This window comes from Protomyctophum parallelum (genome assembly GCF_964188405.1).
Source record: "Protomyctophum parallelum genome assembly, chromosome: 22".
In the NCBI taxonomy this organism is placed as follows: Eukaryota; Metazoa; Chordata; class Actinopteri; order Myctophiformes; family Myctophidae; genus Protomyctophum; species Protomyctophum parallelum.
The window spans coordinates 20,016,658-20,034,096 of NC_139714.1; the positions used below are offsets into that span (position 1 = coordinate 20,016,658).

Below are 17,439 nucleotides of genomic sequence, written 5' to 3' on the forward strand. Positions count from 1 at the left end.
TAAATTGTTCCAATATGTGTAAGAAGTAGGAAGTAGGATTTTAGGGGGGGGGGGGGGAGTTTAAATCTGGGCAGAGGATAATGCCATACATGATGAGGCGGGTCGTCGACTAAACCTACTGCTCGCCCATTCTAGTGCCCCTGGGTGCTGGCAAAAAAAGATTTGCCCACTGCTAAGAATGGGAAGTGGCAGGGTGAATTTTGAGGATATGTAGCCTAATTATGTTCAAAAATATAGCTACTAAGGGGTCGTGGACACAATTATAATATTTCTCTGTACGTATTGAGACAACATAGACTATAGATCTTATTCAAATGTATGAATCTAAAGGAACATGATGATGAAAGAATGATTGATATCATGTGACATGTCTGATGCGCCCATCTCATTGATGAATTGAACAATGTGGACCCTGTTGTAAACAAGTGTAATGCTTAATTGGGTCGTCCACTCACAGTTAACAGTCTTTGTATTGAGTTTGTGCTTAAAATGTACTGTAAATTCTACAAACTGTTAATAAATATTTCAATCAATCAAACCATCTGGTTGTTTCAAAAGAAACTCCTCTGCAACTCAAGGTGGCAGCAAAATGCCAAATATATGAGAGATAGAGAGAGAGAGAGAGAGAGAGAGAGAGAGATGAACTATCTATCAATGAAGGACATGAAGAAGAGAGAAGCCGTAAAGTGTCTGTCTGTTTACATTGCTTTACGTCCGACATTCGCCGGTTGCCGGTAAAACGGGGCAGGGCCAAAGTGTGTATGCAAGATCCACGAAAGCCTTGGGGAAAAATAGCAGACCTACAAGCCCACGGCGCGTCGCTTCCGCGGCGACCCGTGGTCTTGTAGATCTGCTATTTTTCCACCGCCGTGCGGCCGAAGCATAAATCAGGCCAGTAGTACATGTATGTGATTGTGAGAAAAGGAGAACACAGACACAGGAGAGAAACCTGATCGAAAACATTACAATGGATCCCAATCGGATTATTCAGGCACTGAAGGGCACGATCGACCCCAACCTGAGGATAGCGGCTGAACATGAACTCAATCAGGTGGGTTTCTGCATAACAACAACAAAAGTAGTTTGTTTTTGTGTTAGATTCTAGCATCCAACCCCCCCGCCCCATTCCCCCCACACAATGATCATGATACGGATGATAGGCCCTATATATATATATTTTTTTTTTAAAGATGGATAGATTACAAACCTTCCATTTCAGGCCTGCCTGGTATGGTTCCATATCGGTGCTAAAGATGTGGCTTTATTGCTAATCGCTATAGTTGGCCACATTTTGCATCAACACACACACACACACACACACACACACACTGATCTCCATTATTAGCTGATGCATAATGCATAAACAATGAACATCTGTTGTTGGGGGTCCAGACTCCACACCTATAACATGATGAAGAAGGGGAAAAAACATAACATTAAACAAGACAGACGTGCATTAGCAAAAAAGGGAAAATATATATATAATTTATATATAGAGAAAGTCACTCAGTTTCCAGTTTTTATATAGGCTACTGTTGCACGGAACAACAACACACCACAGCATTGTGTTGGTTGTGACAGCTATAGTCCGCCATCGAGCAACAATGACTATTATTATAGTCCCTTCGCAGTACACAAACATTAGCAAAAGAACGATCTGAAACTATTACATATATATTGGTCTATTTTTTTTAAGGATAGAGAGTTGTACTACTGTTGGCTAATTTGATTGCTTTCAGCCAGGCTACATTTTCACTTGGTGATGTTTGCTAAACATTTTAGTTCCTGATCTTGTTTGGTATTTTAACTGGCTATAGTGAACACAATAGTATTGTGTTCACTATAGTAGTGTGTTATATTTTCATTGTTTTGTTTGTTGTGTCTCTTGCTGATCCTGACCAGTTAAACATAGGTTTGTGCAGAATTTTCATCAAGGCTTTAAACACCTAGAGTGGTTTAGTCAAGTAAACAAAGGTGCATATTATGCGAACAGCCGAACATACAAAGTGATGCAGCCTAGAGGAATCTGTGTGATTAAATTTCAGTGCCACTCTCAGTTTATAGGAATGCTGACTGACACTTCTCATCGCTGACAGATTAAAATGCCTGCTGTTTTGGAGGCTATACTGACACTGACAAATTGACATACATACATACATATACATACATACCTAGGATCACATGACCCAAATCATAGAGGGAATATGACCCAAATTACCCAATATTGAAGTTGCTCTGATAAAATAACTCACTAAGAATTTAAGATGTGCTACAGATAGGCCTGTCACAATTATGACATAGGCAATGGCCTAATCACAATTATTTGACATAATCACAATTACTTTTTTGCAACATATTCTAATGCCCATCTCCCATCGCGGGGGGGGGGGGGGGGGGATGAAACAAAAATAAAGGTTGTTGTGAATATGGACTGGAGTGGACAATCAAAATCTGATGGAAATAGTGGTGTTATCATAATTCATCTTAATGTTGATATGGCACACTGACTATCTAGAAAATAAAACTTTGTGGCTAAAAGGTTGCCGACCCCTGGTATAAAGTAATCGAATATGTACGCTGTTTGTCACTGCCCTAATGCATCTTTAGTTTACTAACCCTAAAAGCCAAACATGTCAACAGATATTCATAATGTAACTTCCAATGTATCAATGACAGAAACACAATTGAATTAGTAGTAAGTAAAATGTCATAATGGTGACAAACCCTAACCACAGAATACTATGCCTGTGTTGCGTTACACTTTACGCTGTTGTTGTTTCAGTCCTTCAAGATCATCAACTTTGCCCCCACGCTGCTGCAGATCATCGTGTCTGAACAGGTGGATTTCCCTGTTCGCCAGGCAGGTGAGAGAGAGAGACTGTGACTGCACGGCAGGGTTGATTCTGTCGACTAAAAACTATGATTAAAAAATGTCCTCGACTACCTTGTTTCACTGATGAAAACGAAATAAAAACTAAGCTATGACGACTGCAACTATATGAGTAAATATATCGACAATTCCATCAAAAGTAGACAAAATTGTTATAGGGAGGGACTAGTAGAGATCCGGTAGAACTAAAAGACAAGTAATTTTATGTTTGGTTGTGCTTGGGTGTTGTGCTCTGAAAATAGCAGATCTACAAGCTCATTGTGCCGTTCTGTTGTGTGAGCTTGTAGATCGGATATTTTCAGCCGGCAACCATGTTGTAAAATCAGGCATTACGACTCCATCACGGCTGCCAAAATACATTTTTGTCGACTGTAGATTTAGTCTACAAAAATCTTATGATATTTAAGCCGACTAAAACGATACTATAACTAAAACTTTCAGATGACTGAAATTTTACAGAAATGTATTCAAAAGTCTACTAAATAAAGATTTGCTGTCAAAATCAATTTTGCTGCACAGGCCTGTTTGTTGAGCTGTGGCTTTTTGAATCCAAACGGCTGGTAGCTGTCTTGCGTGATGTTGCTTTGATCTGTGCATTCCTCACTTGTGGTTGCTAGTAATGTCTGTGATCTACAGTAGTTGTGTAGTGTAACAGCCGTTCCTCGACCCTTTTCTGGGCGGGCCCACTTGAAAATCTGAAAAGCATTCGCGGCCCATCCATCTGATGAGTACATTTTAGACCTGAGGCCGATTCTAAAAAGTCTTCCAAATCCTGACCTAAGTCTTCTGAAAAACTTCAAATCTTTATTGCGAAATTTGCGACCATAGGCCGCAGATTACTAAGAAAACCCGCAAAACCTGTCTGTCCGTCCGTCGGTGAGACAGTCTCCATATATGAAGATCATGACACTGAGTGTCACTGACCTCATCAAAACCTGGATACATGGAGAAGACATAGATCTTCCCCTTTAAGGCAAAGTCGCTTCTCGCCCTGTGTGTGTGTGTGTGTGTGTGTGTGTGTGTGTGTGTGTGTGTGTGTGTGTGTGTGTGTGTGTGTGTGTGTGTGTGTGTAACTAATATGTATGCAAAGGAAGGTGTAGAAGGTCTAAAATAGTGGAGTGTGGACAGATGGGATGTGCATTTCCAGAGCAATCAAAAAATGGAGTTCCGCCGATCAGTATTAGAATAACGACTCACTTCACGGTTTTACAGAAAACATGTAGAAGGTTAAAACATCCAAGGTTGAAACAAAGCTTGTTAGATCTGCTATTTCCCGGCTATCGTTTAGTTATTTCCAGCTGTTTTCCAGCTATTTTAACCCATTAAAACCAGGAAATGATCTGTGTCAATTTAGATTTTCTTTTCGTTGGCTATTGAAATAGCAGATCAAAATAGCAGACATACAAGCTTGCAGTGAGCTCACTGCGAGCTTGTACGTCTGCTATTTTGTTGATCTGGAAGGCATTTGTGGAAGTTAACTCAGTGGGTCAATGCTGTCCCTAAGACGTGCGCGTACGTTGCTTCCACAGCCGCCATCTACCTGAAGAACATGGTGAGTCAGTACTGGCAGGACAGAGAGCCCTCCCTGGGTGAGGTGGTGTTCCCCTTCAACATCCACGAGAACGACCGGCAGCAGATCAGACAGCACATCGTGGAGGCCATCATCCAGTGTCCAGAGTCCATCAGGTAAGAGTCATCTGGAGGCCATCATCCAGTGTCCAGAGTCCATCAGGTAAGAGTCATCTGGAGGCCATCATCCAGTGTCCAGAGTCCATCAGGTAAGAGTCATCTGGAGGCCCTCATCCAGAGTCCATCAGGTAAGAGTCATCTGGAGGCCCTCATCCAGTGTCCAGAGTCCATCAGGTAAGAGTCATCTGGAGGCCCTCATCCAGAGTCCATCAGGTAAGAGTCATCTGGAGGCCCTCATCCAGTGTCCATCAGGTAAGAGTCATCTGGAGGCCCTCATCCAGTGTCCATCAGGTAAGAGTCATCTGGAGGCCCTCATCCAGAGTCCATCAGGTAAGAGTCATCTGGAGGCCCTCATCCAGTGTCCATCAGGTAAGAGTCATCTGGAGGCCCTCATCCAGTGTCCATCAGGTAAGAGTCATCTGGAGGCCCTCATCCAGAGTCCATCAGGTAAGAGTCATCTGGAGGCCCTCATCCAGTGTCCATCAGGTAAGAGTCATCTGGAGGCCCTCATCCAGTGTCCAGAGTCCATCAGGTAAGAGTCATCTGGAGGCCCTCATCCAGAGTCCATCAGGTAAGAGTCATCTGGAGGCCCTCATCCAGTGTCCAGAGTCCATCAGGTAAGACTCATCTGAGCTTTGGCACATAGAGGAGAGGCGCTCCGATCAGGTTCTTTTGCACCAGTGTTGTTTTTGGCAGTAAATCATAGATTTTAGTTTTAGTCATGGTCTCTTGAATAGTTTTCATTTAGTCTTAGTCACATTTTAGTCACCAGGGATGTTTTAGTGTTAGTCTAGTTTTAGTCGACTAAATATCATAAGATTGAAGTCTACTAGATCTACAGTTGATTTAGTCGACTAAAATGTATTTTGTCGTGGCCTTGATGCCGTCGTAATGACTGATTTTACACTTGCTGAATATATGGCATGGCTCAGCGTCTGCGTGGGTCAATAGGTCGTACTGTCTAAACAGCAGGGCCAAAGGTCCTACTCTAAACACCCATAGGGACAGACAGACAGACAGAGGGACACACAGCCCTTTAAAGGAGACAGTGTGTGACATCCCGATCGCGAATTGGCCGACCATGAGGAGGTCGATGACTGTTTATCGGGGTGTTTTTTTGTGTTTCCCACCAGGGCCCAGTTGACGATGTGTCTGCGCGCCATCATAAAGCACGACTTCCCCGGCCGCTGGACGGGCGTCGTGGACAAGCTGGGCGTGTACCTGCAGTCACAGAACAGCAGCAGCTGGTACGGCAGCCTGCTGGCACTCTACCAGCTGGTCAAGACCTACGAGTGAGTCGGACACACACACACACACACGGTCTGCTGGTGCTCTACACAGCTGGTCAAGACCTACGAGTGAGTCGCCCGAGCAAGCACGGTCAGGACGAATTAGTGACGTCTCGATTGGGGCCAAATTAAGTCAAACCAAGACTAGTCACATCTGGCCCAGAATATCACCTGATTTCAACCAACATAATTCTGCCCACTAAGACGGACGTCCCTGGATGGATCAGAGAGAGTCCGATCGAGGCCAGATCAACGCAAGTCATTATCATAATTAGTCAGATCTGGCCCAGAATAAGCTATAGTATTTCAACGTCCTGGAAATGACGTAAAGATCATCCCCATTATGGGCGGTGATCTGGCCTAGTCCTGAACATCCTGAACGTCATCATGACGTCATTTGGCTTGCTGGGCCCCGTCCAGGTCCCTCTGTTGTTCCACTCATGGATTAAAGTTCTCAGTCGCCATGAATGATTCCATAGAAGTCAGCATGTCTTCTATAGAAGTGTGTCCTCCACCAAAAACAGGCTATCTACATTCTACAAGCTTACAACACGTCGCAGCTAGCCTATTTCCGGTTATTAGTTATGTCAGTCTTCCAGGAAACCCTAATGATCTCAGATATTTCATAACCGCAAGGCCTCAATCTGCAATTGCAAAAAGTGTGTAGGACCACTAGGGCTGTATTTTGCATGTCTTAAGTACCAGGCCTTATTACTTAACTTAAGACCTGGAGGCGTGATGTGGCCAAAGAGCATTGACCACGCCTCCAGGTCTTAAGTTAAGTAATAAGACCTGGTACTTAAGACACGCAAAATACAGCCCTTAGTGTGCTAGTGTGTGGTGGCTCCTTTCATGCCGTTTCACAAATTACAAATAAGGACTTGGCCTAGCAACATTTTTCAGTCGTGACATTTTAATCCATGTCCACACCATCACTACCTCCTAGGACGGCGGTTGTCGACCTTCTTCACAACAAAAGTCGTTCGGGAGTGGCTCATTGTCGGTATCAGCCGGTGACACGCGGGAGTCTGTCCCCGTTGCAATGTGCTATAGACACCAGCGAGATGGACACCTACGGTGACCTACCATCAGCTCCCAGTACTTGCCGCACCCAAGCTGTGCTGCTCATACGCTGAGTTGGCGGTGCCCGGGATCGAATTCATGAACCTGTGGTCCAAAGGGGAGACTGAGCTACCCGGACACCAGTGTAAAATGAAACCAAACATCAGTGTGACCAGTGTTGATTTTTTTCCAATGTATTTTTATTGAGGATCTGAAATTTCACAACTGTTCAATCGCAATTCAATGTCCACACATTTTTTTTTTTTCAACACAACATAGGAAAACAACAAGTACCACAATACGGATATTACAATGCACAGACAAAAAACAAAAACGACAAAACGAGTTTGAGAGCAAATTTAGGTTTAGTTTAGTCATAGTCTTTTCAATGAAATGTAATTTTCTTTTGATTTGGTGTTCTTATCGTGTGTGTGTGTGTGTGTGTGTGTGTGTGTGTGTGTGTGTGTGTGTGTGTGTGTGTGTGTGTGTGTGTGTGTGTGTGTGTGTGTGTGTGTGTGTGTGTGTGTGTGTGTGTGTGTGTGTGTGTGTGTGTGTGTGTGTGTGTGTGTGTGTGTCAGGTATAAGAAGGCAGATGAGAGGGAACCACTCCTGGCAGCCATGCAGCTCTTCCTACCACGCATTCAACAGCTTATCACCCAACTCCTGGCCGATGCCACCATTTTCTCTGTCCTCATCCAGAAACAGATCCTCAAAATCTTCCACGCTCTCGTACAGGTGGGTTTGGGGGTATGTGTGTGTGTGTGTGGGGGGGGGGGGGGGGGGGGGTAGGGGACTCACTGACTGCTTATAAATATTGTACATTTACTACACATTTATTTGAGCACTTTAGTTACTAGTTACTTTTTAGATTCAGATTTCAGATTGTTATTACAAGATGATCTACAAGGTCTCAATGTGTCGCATTGTGAGCTTGTGCCTACAGTAGGTCTACTATTTTCAAAAGATTTGTATACATTTCAAAACTTGTGAAATGGGACCTTCTGCATATTGAGTACATTTTGATACCAATGCTTTTGTACTTTTACTCAAGTACATTTTACATTCTGGACTTTTACTCGTAACACAGAATATTTCTATATTGCATCTGAGTACTTTTTTCCACCGCTGTCGTCCGCAGTACTCGCTGCCTCTCCAGCTGATCAACAACACAGTCATGACCCAGTGGATGGAGATTCTCCGAGCCGTCATGGACAGGGGTGTGCCTCCTGTAAGATACACCACACTCAGCAACCAATAGTCAAGTCAAAATGTATTTGTAAAGCACATTTAAACGGCCAACCAAAATGCTGTACAACAAGAGAAAAAACGAAATATCTACACATTGCACAAAATACAGTATTCTGTAAACATGTAATAAACTGTAATGTTTACAAAGCAATGACCCTCACTATGGATTTGATGGCTGTTGTTTTGTCATTGTGCGTGCTAGGAGACATTGGAGGTGGATGAGGACGACCGCCCAGAGCTGGTGTGGTGGAAGTGTAAGAAGTGGGCCTTGCACATCATTACTAGACTGTTTGAGAGGTGAGACTTGATTGATTGATTGATTTATTAACAGTTTGCAGAATTACAGTACATTTCAAGTACAACTCAATACAAAAACTGTAATTGTTAACCACTTCAGCCCCATATACATTTCAGCCATTTGAAAATACCAACACAGCTTACCATTGGAATTGCATTAGGGAACATACCCATTGTTACTTTGTTTCAAACTTAGGAACGCCATATACAAATAAAATTTAAAAAAATAAAAACGCTGAAATAGCGTAAGATAAATGGAAAAAAGGTGGCTAGGGGAGAACAGAGGGCAAAATAATTATGATACTAAGTCATTATACAATGCTTTTGTTGATTATTGTTAGAGAGCATTGTGTTTATGAGTGCATACTATAATCATAGTGTTAGCGGATTAGAACATAATGCATTACATATAGACACAGGCTTCATAGAAAGTGTGGCCGAGGTTTCTAATGCAGAGTCTTACCTCCTATGATGATTTCCTTTTGACTATATAGTTGTGTATATTCGTACGTCTCTAAATGTTTTGATGAATTGAAAATGGTGGGCCCAATTGTAAACAAGTGTAATGCTTTATGGTGTCGTCCACTCACTGTTAATGTATGTTTTGTAATAATAATCTAAATCTACAAAGTAACTAAAGTTTTCACATACAATATTTGAATCTCGGATGAAGTAAAAGTGTTATAGTCAAGTAAAGTAGTAAGTACACATACCGGTACCTCTAAATTGTACTTAAGTACAGTACTTAAGCAAATGTACCACCACTGAATATGTTCATATTTCCAGCACTCTCATCATGACTGATTCCCATTAGGTATGGAAGCCCAGGCAATGTGACCAAGGAGTACTTTGAGTTTGCTGACTTCTTCCTGAAGACATACTCAGTGGGCATACAACAGGTATGTACATACTTCTCCTTCAGACAACGGGGTCCCTAGCAAAATTAGTTAATATAGCATCGCAATCATTTCAACTTACTTTAACCATATTTTATAGCTATTTTGGAAAAATCGTGTCAGACAATTTGTTTGTTTTAAAATTTCCTGAAAAGTTAATATTTTGGACATAGCTGATTTCTGTTCGAGAGCAGATGTATATATACCGGTATATATTTTTAAAACTCAAATCCACATACATTTTGGGGGTTTCCTTGACATGAACAAGCCCTAGTACACAAGCCCTAGTCCAGTGGTTCTCAGACATTAATGGCTCAGGGCCGCACCCCTGTAAAAAACTTTTCCCCCTGAAAGCCATTATCAGTTTTTAGAACCTTACATTTAGGTCCTATTACGGTACATAAACATGTAAAGCTACAAGTATGTCACGAGGAAAACTTGAGAGAATGTCTGTTTCCATTAAGACAGATTGAAAAGAACTGTATAGACTGGGTATGCACGTGCACAAAGTGAGTGGCAAAACTCTGATTGCATTAAACAACCTTAAACTCACTTTGCCACTCAGTAGGTGTTCCCACATACTGTAACTTCCAGGTATGATGATGCCATGCGCATACCATCTATACTTAAACCCACTTGAAACCCAGCATCCCTATTCTTGGGGTAACATTCGTCAAAAACAGCCGATCACATTGTGACGAGTTGTGAGCTTTAAAAAAAGTTTTTAATTTGCAAAGAGAGTTGGCATAGATTGCCGCAGATTGAAAAAGAACGCACCGAGTGCAGTGCAACTCGGATCCGTTTTATTAAGTATTGAGGGGTTAAGTGGTTGAATTGAAGTGATATTGATGAATTCCAAATATTTAAAATTATGCTGAGGCACCCGACTTGCCACGTCACGACACCCTAGGGAGAGCCACGGTCCACGGCACACACTTTGAGAAAGGACCCCCCCCTGTTGTTACAGTAAGTGGTTGGTCTGCTGTGTCCACAGGTGTTGCTGAAGGTGGTGGACCAGTACAGACAGAAGCAGTACGTCACGCCTCACGTCCTGCAGCAGTCGCTCAACTACCTCAACCAGGGCCTGTCTCACTCCCTCACCTGGAAGCAGCTGAAGCCACACATGCAGGTGGGAGTCTAATGGTGCGTTCACACATGGTGCGTTCACACGGGCAGACGCAATGACGCGTCGTGAGTTGATTTGGAGCAGCTACAGCACATGCATCATTGCGTCTTTGCAACGTCATGTCGCTGGCTTCCATTGGCAATGAATGGTAGACTGCCTCTTTTACATCTGCCCGTGTGAACGCACCATAAGTGTTGAATTTGACAGCACATTTTGATTTAGTGTTACGGTCTTTTGAATAAAATTCTATTTAGTTTTAGTCATATCTTCACCCAAAATGTTTTAGTTTGAGTCTAGTTTTAGTTGACTAAATATCATATGATTTTAGTCGACTAAATCTACAGATTTTGATTTTGATGACAAAAAAGTATTTTTGGTGGACCTTGACACCATCAACGTCCGCAAAAAATCTTGAATCTTTCCCCTACATTACAGTAAAAAAATTAACTAAACTAGCAAATCTGCTTTAAAAACAAATCAAAACTAAATGGGGAAAATGAATAAAAGAAATCTAAACTAAAATGACTAATGCTGCGTTCACGTGGGCAGACTGCAAAGGTTCAGAGCATTATTTGTCGCTTTGTATCTGAAGTCGAAGCCAGTTCAACTTTGTAGCATCTACAAACGTCGGATTTGCTTTGTAGCTTCACGTCGCTGGCTTCCATTCAAAAGGAATGGTAGACTGTATCAGTTTTATCTGCCTGTGTGAACGTAGTATTATAAGTCCTGAAGGTTAGAATATTTACAATTTACAATTACAATTTAGGCATTTAGCAGACGCTCTTAATCCAGAGCGATTTACATTAAGCAAGAACAAAAAGCATGGGAATACATCACAAAAAAGCATTTATCATGAAACATGCGTAAGCTAAGAAAGTAACAGTGGAATATCTATATTATGAGACTATACATATAAACTATATATCTATACTACTATGCTATACATATGTACTATGGCGTGCTATGACTATATACAATGCAATTATAGTGCTATCTACATAACATGCTATAAGTCTGTATCAAATGCTATCTAAGTCTACAGAAATGCTATCTAAGGCGGTAGGATAAGCGCTATGGGCCATGTTCTCTGTTATCAAGGATGAGGCACATTGAAGTCCACGACTTAATTTCCATTGTGGTCCTCATACAGTACACGTAACAAATACATGTTCCGACATGTTAATAGATATCTTGGTAGGGCTTTGTAGATCGAGAAAAGCCAAAGTGAAAGTGTCTTCATGGCTGATGTCTGCTCAACAGACCATAAGTCAGGAGGTCATCTTCCCGCTCATGTGTTACAAAGACGAGGACGAGAAACTCTGGCAAGAAGACCCCTATGAATATATCCGCATGAAATTCAGTGAGTGGAAATGCACACACACACACACACACACACACACACACACACACACACACACACACACACACACACACACACACACACAGCAATAGAAGATTTATGCATGAAATGTTTATCAATTCTTAGAGATTTCAGTATTTGTAGATGCAGTGACACCTAGTGGCAAGTTTATGTGGGTAACAGATCTCAGAACATTCCTGTTGTTTATAGTGGTTCTCAAAGTGGGGTCCAGGGACCCCTCCGGTTTCCTTGTGGGGGTTCCAAATAGACCCTCTGTAACCCTGAGAGTGTACAAATGGAGAGTTATGGGGGTCCTCAATATTAAATGGCTTGAGAACCACTACAGTGTAGTTCACTACAGCACTGTTTCCCGGACAGTAGGTTGGGACTCATTTGTGGGTCACGGGCAAAATTGTATGAGTCACGACTCGATTAAAAATCCCATTTTCTTTTCCTACATTTAAAATGTATATATATATTTTAAAACAAACAAACAATCCTAAGAAATTCCATAAATACAAAAATAATAATAATTAAAAAGTAGTGAAAATAACCGATTTGTGCGTTTGTAGATCTGCTATTTTCACTAGTCTGTGCCCCGGGCAAACGTCTAATGTCCCTTTTGGGTCTCGACCTGGAAGGTTTGGGAGCCACTGCGCTACAGTGTAGTGACTACACTGCGCTACAGTGTAGTGACTACACTGTAGTCCATGCAGTGTTGTCCAACTCTCTGTATGTTGCTGTGTGTTGCAGACCTCTACGATGACCATGCTCTCCCCGCCACCGCTGCCCAGAGCCTGCTGTGCAAAGCTGCCCGCAAGAGGAAGGAGGTGAACGAGACATTTTACGGCCCAGTTCATCCTTTTAGCCTAGTGGTTTTCAACCCTTTTCATGTCAAGGTCCATTTATTGTTCGGCATTTGAGCCACAGACCACCATTTCATGAGACTTAACCTCTCAGACCCAAGACCCTTATATGCCCTAGAATATGCTGTTGTCGTTGGATGAGATTTTGTCCACAATTCCATGCTGTATTGATGTAGTACCATAGGGGGGATCAGTTCATCAAAATAACAATTATTGGCCCAGGCCGTAGCGTAACGGTCTGGGCACCGGACTGGTGATCCAGTCGCGGTGTGCCGCGGGTTCGACTCCCGAGCCCGACACGGCCTTTACCGCATGTCATCCCCCCATCTCTCTCCCGTTTCCTGTCAGCCTACTATCTGTCCCTTAAAAAATCAATAAAAGGCGTAAGCCGCAAAAAAATATCTTAAAAAAAAAAAATAAAAAAAAAAAATAACAATTATTCTACACTCTCAAAATATTGTGTAAACTTCTTGTATTGTAAATTGTTAAGTAATTGACAGCTTAACAAGAGCTTTGACAGCTTTTTTTCACTCAATAAGTTAAATATCTAATAAGGTTGCATTTGATTACCAACTTGATTGATTGATACCAACAATCTTTTAAGGACTACTGGTGGTCTCCAAACCACTGTTTGGAATGGAAACCACTGTTTTAACCCATTATAAGACTTGATACACCTAGACGTTGTTGTTATACCTATCAAGCTGGGAATGCAAACATTGAGACTGGTCGCACGGGTGACTGTTTCATGTAATCAATTCCCAACAGCGCTGGTTTCAATTAATTCAACCTCTCTTGTGTGTTGGCTAGTGAGGTGCACCCTAGGAGACATTTATACTTCATTGCGCAACAGTGTTGCACGCAGAGAACGGCTGATATACAAGCTCACATCGCGTCGCGGATGCCACTGTTGTGAGCATAGAGGTCTGCGGATCTGCTACATTTGAATTTGAATACTGAAAAGTAACAGTTTTGAACTGAGCTTTCTACCCGACAGACATGATATATATAGCAACATAATTGCGTGGGATTTAGAATGTTTTAAGGTGTTTTTAGAATCTGCCTCAGGTTTAAAGGGGAACTTCTTCATCCATTTTCAACATTTCTTAGTATAATTGATCCTCATTAATGCACATTATAAATTGACACCATTTCCATTAACTTACTCTGTGTCTCATTTGTGGGCTGTGGACATTTCACTTACCTGTTTTACCAAAACGTAATGTGCATTACAAGCTATTAGAAACTACAGACTTCCCCTTCCTGGAAAGTTAGCATGCTGAAATAGAAGCCATTGATTAATAAACAAAAGGTGAGCAAAGTGCATTAGTAAAAAAATAAAAGAAAGAACTGGCTGAATACACAGAAAACGTTGCTATCCTATTCTGAGCTTTAGTGGACCAACTATTTGAAGATAATGTAATCCATACATAATGACAGACAGTAAGCCTTTGTACTTTGATCAGGTTCTTCCCAAGATGATGGAGTTCTGTCACCAGATCCTGATGGACCCCTCTGCTGACCCCCGCAGGAAGGATGGGGCACTGCACTGCATCGGTGCTCTGGCTGATCTCTTACTAAAGGCATGTTGTACACTATGTACTGGACTTGACAAAAATAACAGATCTACAAGCTCACAACGTGCTGCAGTGGTTCCTAAAGTGGGTTCCGGGGTCCTTGGGGGAGATCCAGGGGGTCCCCAGCTAAATAATAGTTTGGAACCAAATGGACCCTTATGGGTCTTTATCTCTGAGAGTGTACATTCATTTTACCCAGAGATAGAAATTCCTTTAAATGAGGGTCCGTAGACTAATGCATGTCAAACTGGGGATCCTTGGAATTAAACGGGTTGAGAATCACTGCTACAGCCGTAAAAAAAAATCTCTTCTGGGGGTCCCTGGCATAACTTTTAAAATAGCTGATGAAATTGTGATTATTTTTTTTTGTTGTAGATCTGTCCTTCTTTTGCCCCGCTTGTTTTCAGAATGTGGCAACACTGTTCCAAGGTCCTTTCCTTGTTCCTGAGGTGATGGATATATCTGCTGCGTTCTGTTGTGACTATAGCTCTCCCTTCTCCTTCTGCTGTCTGTTCCCATCCACCACAGAAGCGACTGTACAGGGAGCAAATGGAGCTGATGTTACAGAACTACGTGTTCCCCTTGCTCAACTCTCCCCTGGGATACCTGCGAGCCCGGGTGAGTGAGCCCCACGCGTCCCTATTCCTCACACACAATGCCGTCGTTGTTCCTCGCCACAGACCGTCTGCCCTCAGTTAGACGTTTAAAATGTGCAACGTCCCATAACCCCTTGGATGCGGAGCGTGCGAGAATAGACTGCAGGAATGTGCTTGCATGTCCGTGGACATACAGTTGTACTTCATAACAAGGACTTTTGTGTGTGTGGTCATTTTAATAATGCTTGTATCATGGGGAACATGTTAGTATTGGCACTGGTTCCCAAACTCTAGGAAACAGTGGTATAGATAGAGTAGAGGCATGTGATCAAATCTAAAGACCTTCTGCAACATTGATTTCATAGTGTTGTAATTTATTGTAGCAGGGCTTCTTTATGAGCAGACTTTTGTTTTAGTTTTTTGTTATTTCTACATTTGTTTGTCCTGATTTCTGTGACCCATTTTTCACCCAGTGTCAATTATCTAATGTAATCCTGGGCGCTACGCTCCCTCTGCCAACCTTTTGTACTTTACTGTCTTGAGTATTTACTTCCAAACTTCTACTCAACTACCTCTCGGATCCAAATATTGGATAATACTTTTACTCCACTACATTCATTTGAAAACTTCAGTTACTACTTTGTAGATTTAGATTATTATTATTATTACAAAACATACATTAACCACTTCAGCCCTACTGTATACATTTCGGCCAGACGCACTGTGAGATTGTAGATTGGCTATTTTCAAAATATTATATTATTATTATATGAAAACTTTAAATGGGACATTCTGCACAGTTAGTACTTTACCTTTGGTACTTAAAGTAAATGTTGAATTCCGGACTTTTACTTGTAACAGAGTATTTCTATATTGCAGTATTGATACTTTTGCTTGAAAGAAAACCTTTTGAGTACTTTTTCCACCACTGCCCAGTGCCCATACATACATACATACATACATACATACATACATGCATGTTGATTCTCATGTGTTTTGCCGTGTGTGTGCGTGCGTGCGTGTGTGCGTGCATTCTTCTCTCTCAGTCGTGCTGGGTGCTCCACTGCTTCAGCCCGCTGCGTTTCCATGACGAGCTGGTGCTGCGGAACGCCGTGGAGCTGGTCAAACAGGACCTGATCGCCGACAAGGAGATGCCCGTGAAGGTGGAGGCCGCCATCGCTCTACAGACGCTGGTCAGCAACCAGGAGCAAGGTCCGCTCAAAACACTTTGAAAATAATATGTATTTATTATTCTATAAATATGAGTAAATAATAGAATTCATCTATATCGTTTGAGTTAAACCATTAAGACGTGAAGCTGATTCTACAAAAAGAAATGTCTTCTGAATCCTAAAAGTTTTCTGAAAAAGAATTGTTTTAGTTTCTACCGTATGTCAGTGGTGCTGAAACCTATTTTTCGACATGTGTTGCGCAGCCAAGGTGTACGTCAGGCCGTTCATCCGCCCGGTCATGCAGGAGCTGCTGCATGTGGTCAAGGAGACGGAGAACGACGACCTGACCAACGTCATCCAGAAGATGATCTGCGAATACAACCAGGAAGTGGCCGTCATCGCCGTGGACATGACCCGCAACCTGGTAGGGACGCACGTCTGTCGGAATTTCCGATACTTTTACTTCTACTCCACTACATCTCGAATCCAAATATTGTACTTTTACTCCACTACATTTATTTGAAAACTTTAGTTATGAATTATTATTAACTTTCTTCTTTTTGTAGATTTCGAAGATTTTCATACATTTGAAAACTTGAAATGGGACGTTCTGCACAATGCGTATACTGTTAACTTTTTAAGTACATTTTGATACCAATTCCTAATACTTTAGTACTTTTTAAGTTCTGAATTCCGGGCCTTTTACTTGTAACAGAGTATTTCTACAATGCAGCATTGACATTTCTTTACTTAAGTAAAACAACTGAGAACTTTCCCCACCCCCCGGTTGTGGCGTGCGTCCACCGCCTCCAGGCGGAGATCTTCACAAAGGTGCTGCAGAGTGAGGAGTACGAGGAGAGCGAGGACAAGACGGTGATGGCGCTGGGCATCCTGAGCACCATCGACACCATCCTCACCGTCATGGAGGACCACAGGGAGGTATGATTTGAGGGGTCCATAATTTGAGGCAAACAATGCGACAACAAAAACCTGAACCGTTCTGGGAAGATGACGGTCAGAAGTTGGAGTGGTTATTTAATCATTAAGTATTTAAGACGGCACAGTTTGTTTCTAGAGCCTGGAGTGGAAGACAATCTCAGCTCTTCAAGTAGGTCCATGTCCGGTCTCCTGTTTCAGGCCCAATGCCAAGCTCACAACCCCATAATTGTTACAAAACCCCTACATAGCCCTAGGCTTCATACATTACATGTGAGGGAAAAATGTGTACAACACGCACGCCTATGTGCATGAAATTACCTCCGGGGTTAGGTTGGGGTCTCGAGTTATTTTGAGGTCGGGGCTGAAAAGTTTGTGATTCTCAAACTGGGGGGGACGGGGACGCGAGGCGCTGTGAGCTGTTGCAGATCGGCT

At 42.3% G+C, this 17,439-nt stretch overlaps 1 protein-coding gene across 1 annotated transcript in view; it reads left to right on the top strand.

Moving 5' to 3' along the window:
- The first annotated feature begins 907 nt into the window (after nucleotides 1–907).
- Nucleotides 908–17,439, top strand: part of ipo8 (importin 8) — a 30,136-nt gene continuing 13,604 nt past the window's right edge. Inside the window, exons 1-16 of the mRNA XM_083757704.1 lie at nucleotides 908–1,051; nucleotides 2,783–2,864; nucleotides 4,420–4,576; nucleotides 5,713–5,871; nucleotides 7,509–7,665; nucleotides 8,069–8,158; nucleotides 8,381–8,475; nucleotides 9,290–9,374; nucleotides 10,366–10,500; nucleotides 11,758–11,857; nucleotides 12,611–12,687; nucleotides 14,190–14,306; nucleotides 14,829–14,918; nucleotides 15,943–16,108; nucleotides 16,332–16,492; nucleotides 16,882–17,007. Of these exons, the coding sequence (XP_083613830.1) occupies nucleotides 968–1,051; nucleotides 2,783–2,864; nucleotides 4,420–4,576; nucleotides 5,713–5,871; nucleotides 7,509–7,665; nucleotides 8,069–8,158; nucleotides 8,381–8,475; nucleotides 9,290–9,374; nucleotides 10,366–10,500; nucleotides 11,758–11,857; nucleotides 12,611–12,687; nucleotides 14,190–14,306; nucleotides 14,829–14,918; nucleotides 15,943–16,108; nucleotides 16,332–16,492; nucleotides 16,882–17,007 (1,881 nt within the window). The 5' untranslated portion in view covers nucleotides 908–967. The remainder of the gene's footprint in view (nucleotides 1,052–2,782; nucleotides 2,865–4,419; nucleotides 4,577–5,712; nucleotides 5,872–7,508; nucleotides 7,666–8,068; nucleotides 8,159–8,380; nucleotides 8,476–9,289; nucleotides 9,375–10,365; nucleotides 10,501–11,757; nucleotides 11,858–12,610; nucleotides 12,688–14,189; nucleotides 14,307–14,828; nucleotides 14,919–15,942; nucleotides 16,109–16,331; nucleotides 16,493–16,881; nucleotides 17,008–17,439) is intronic.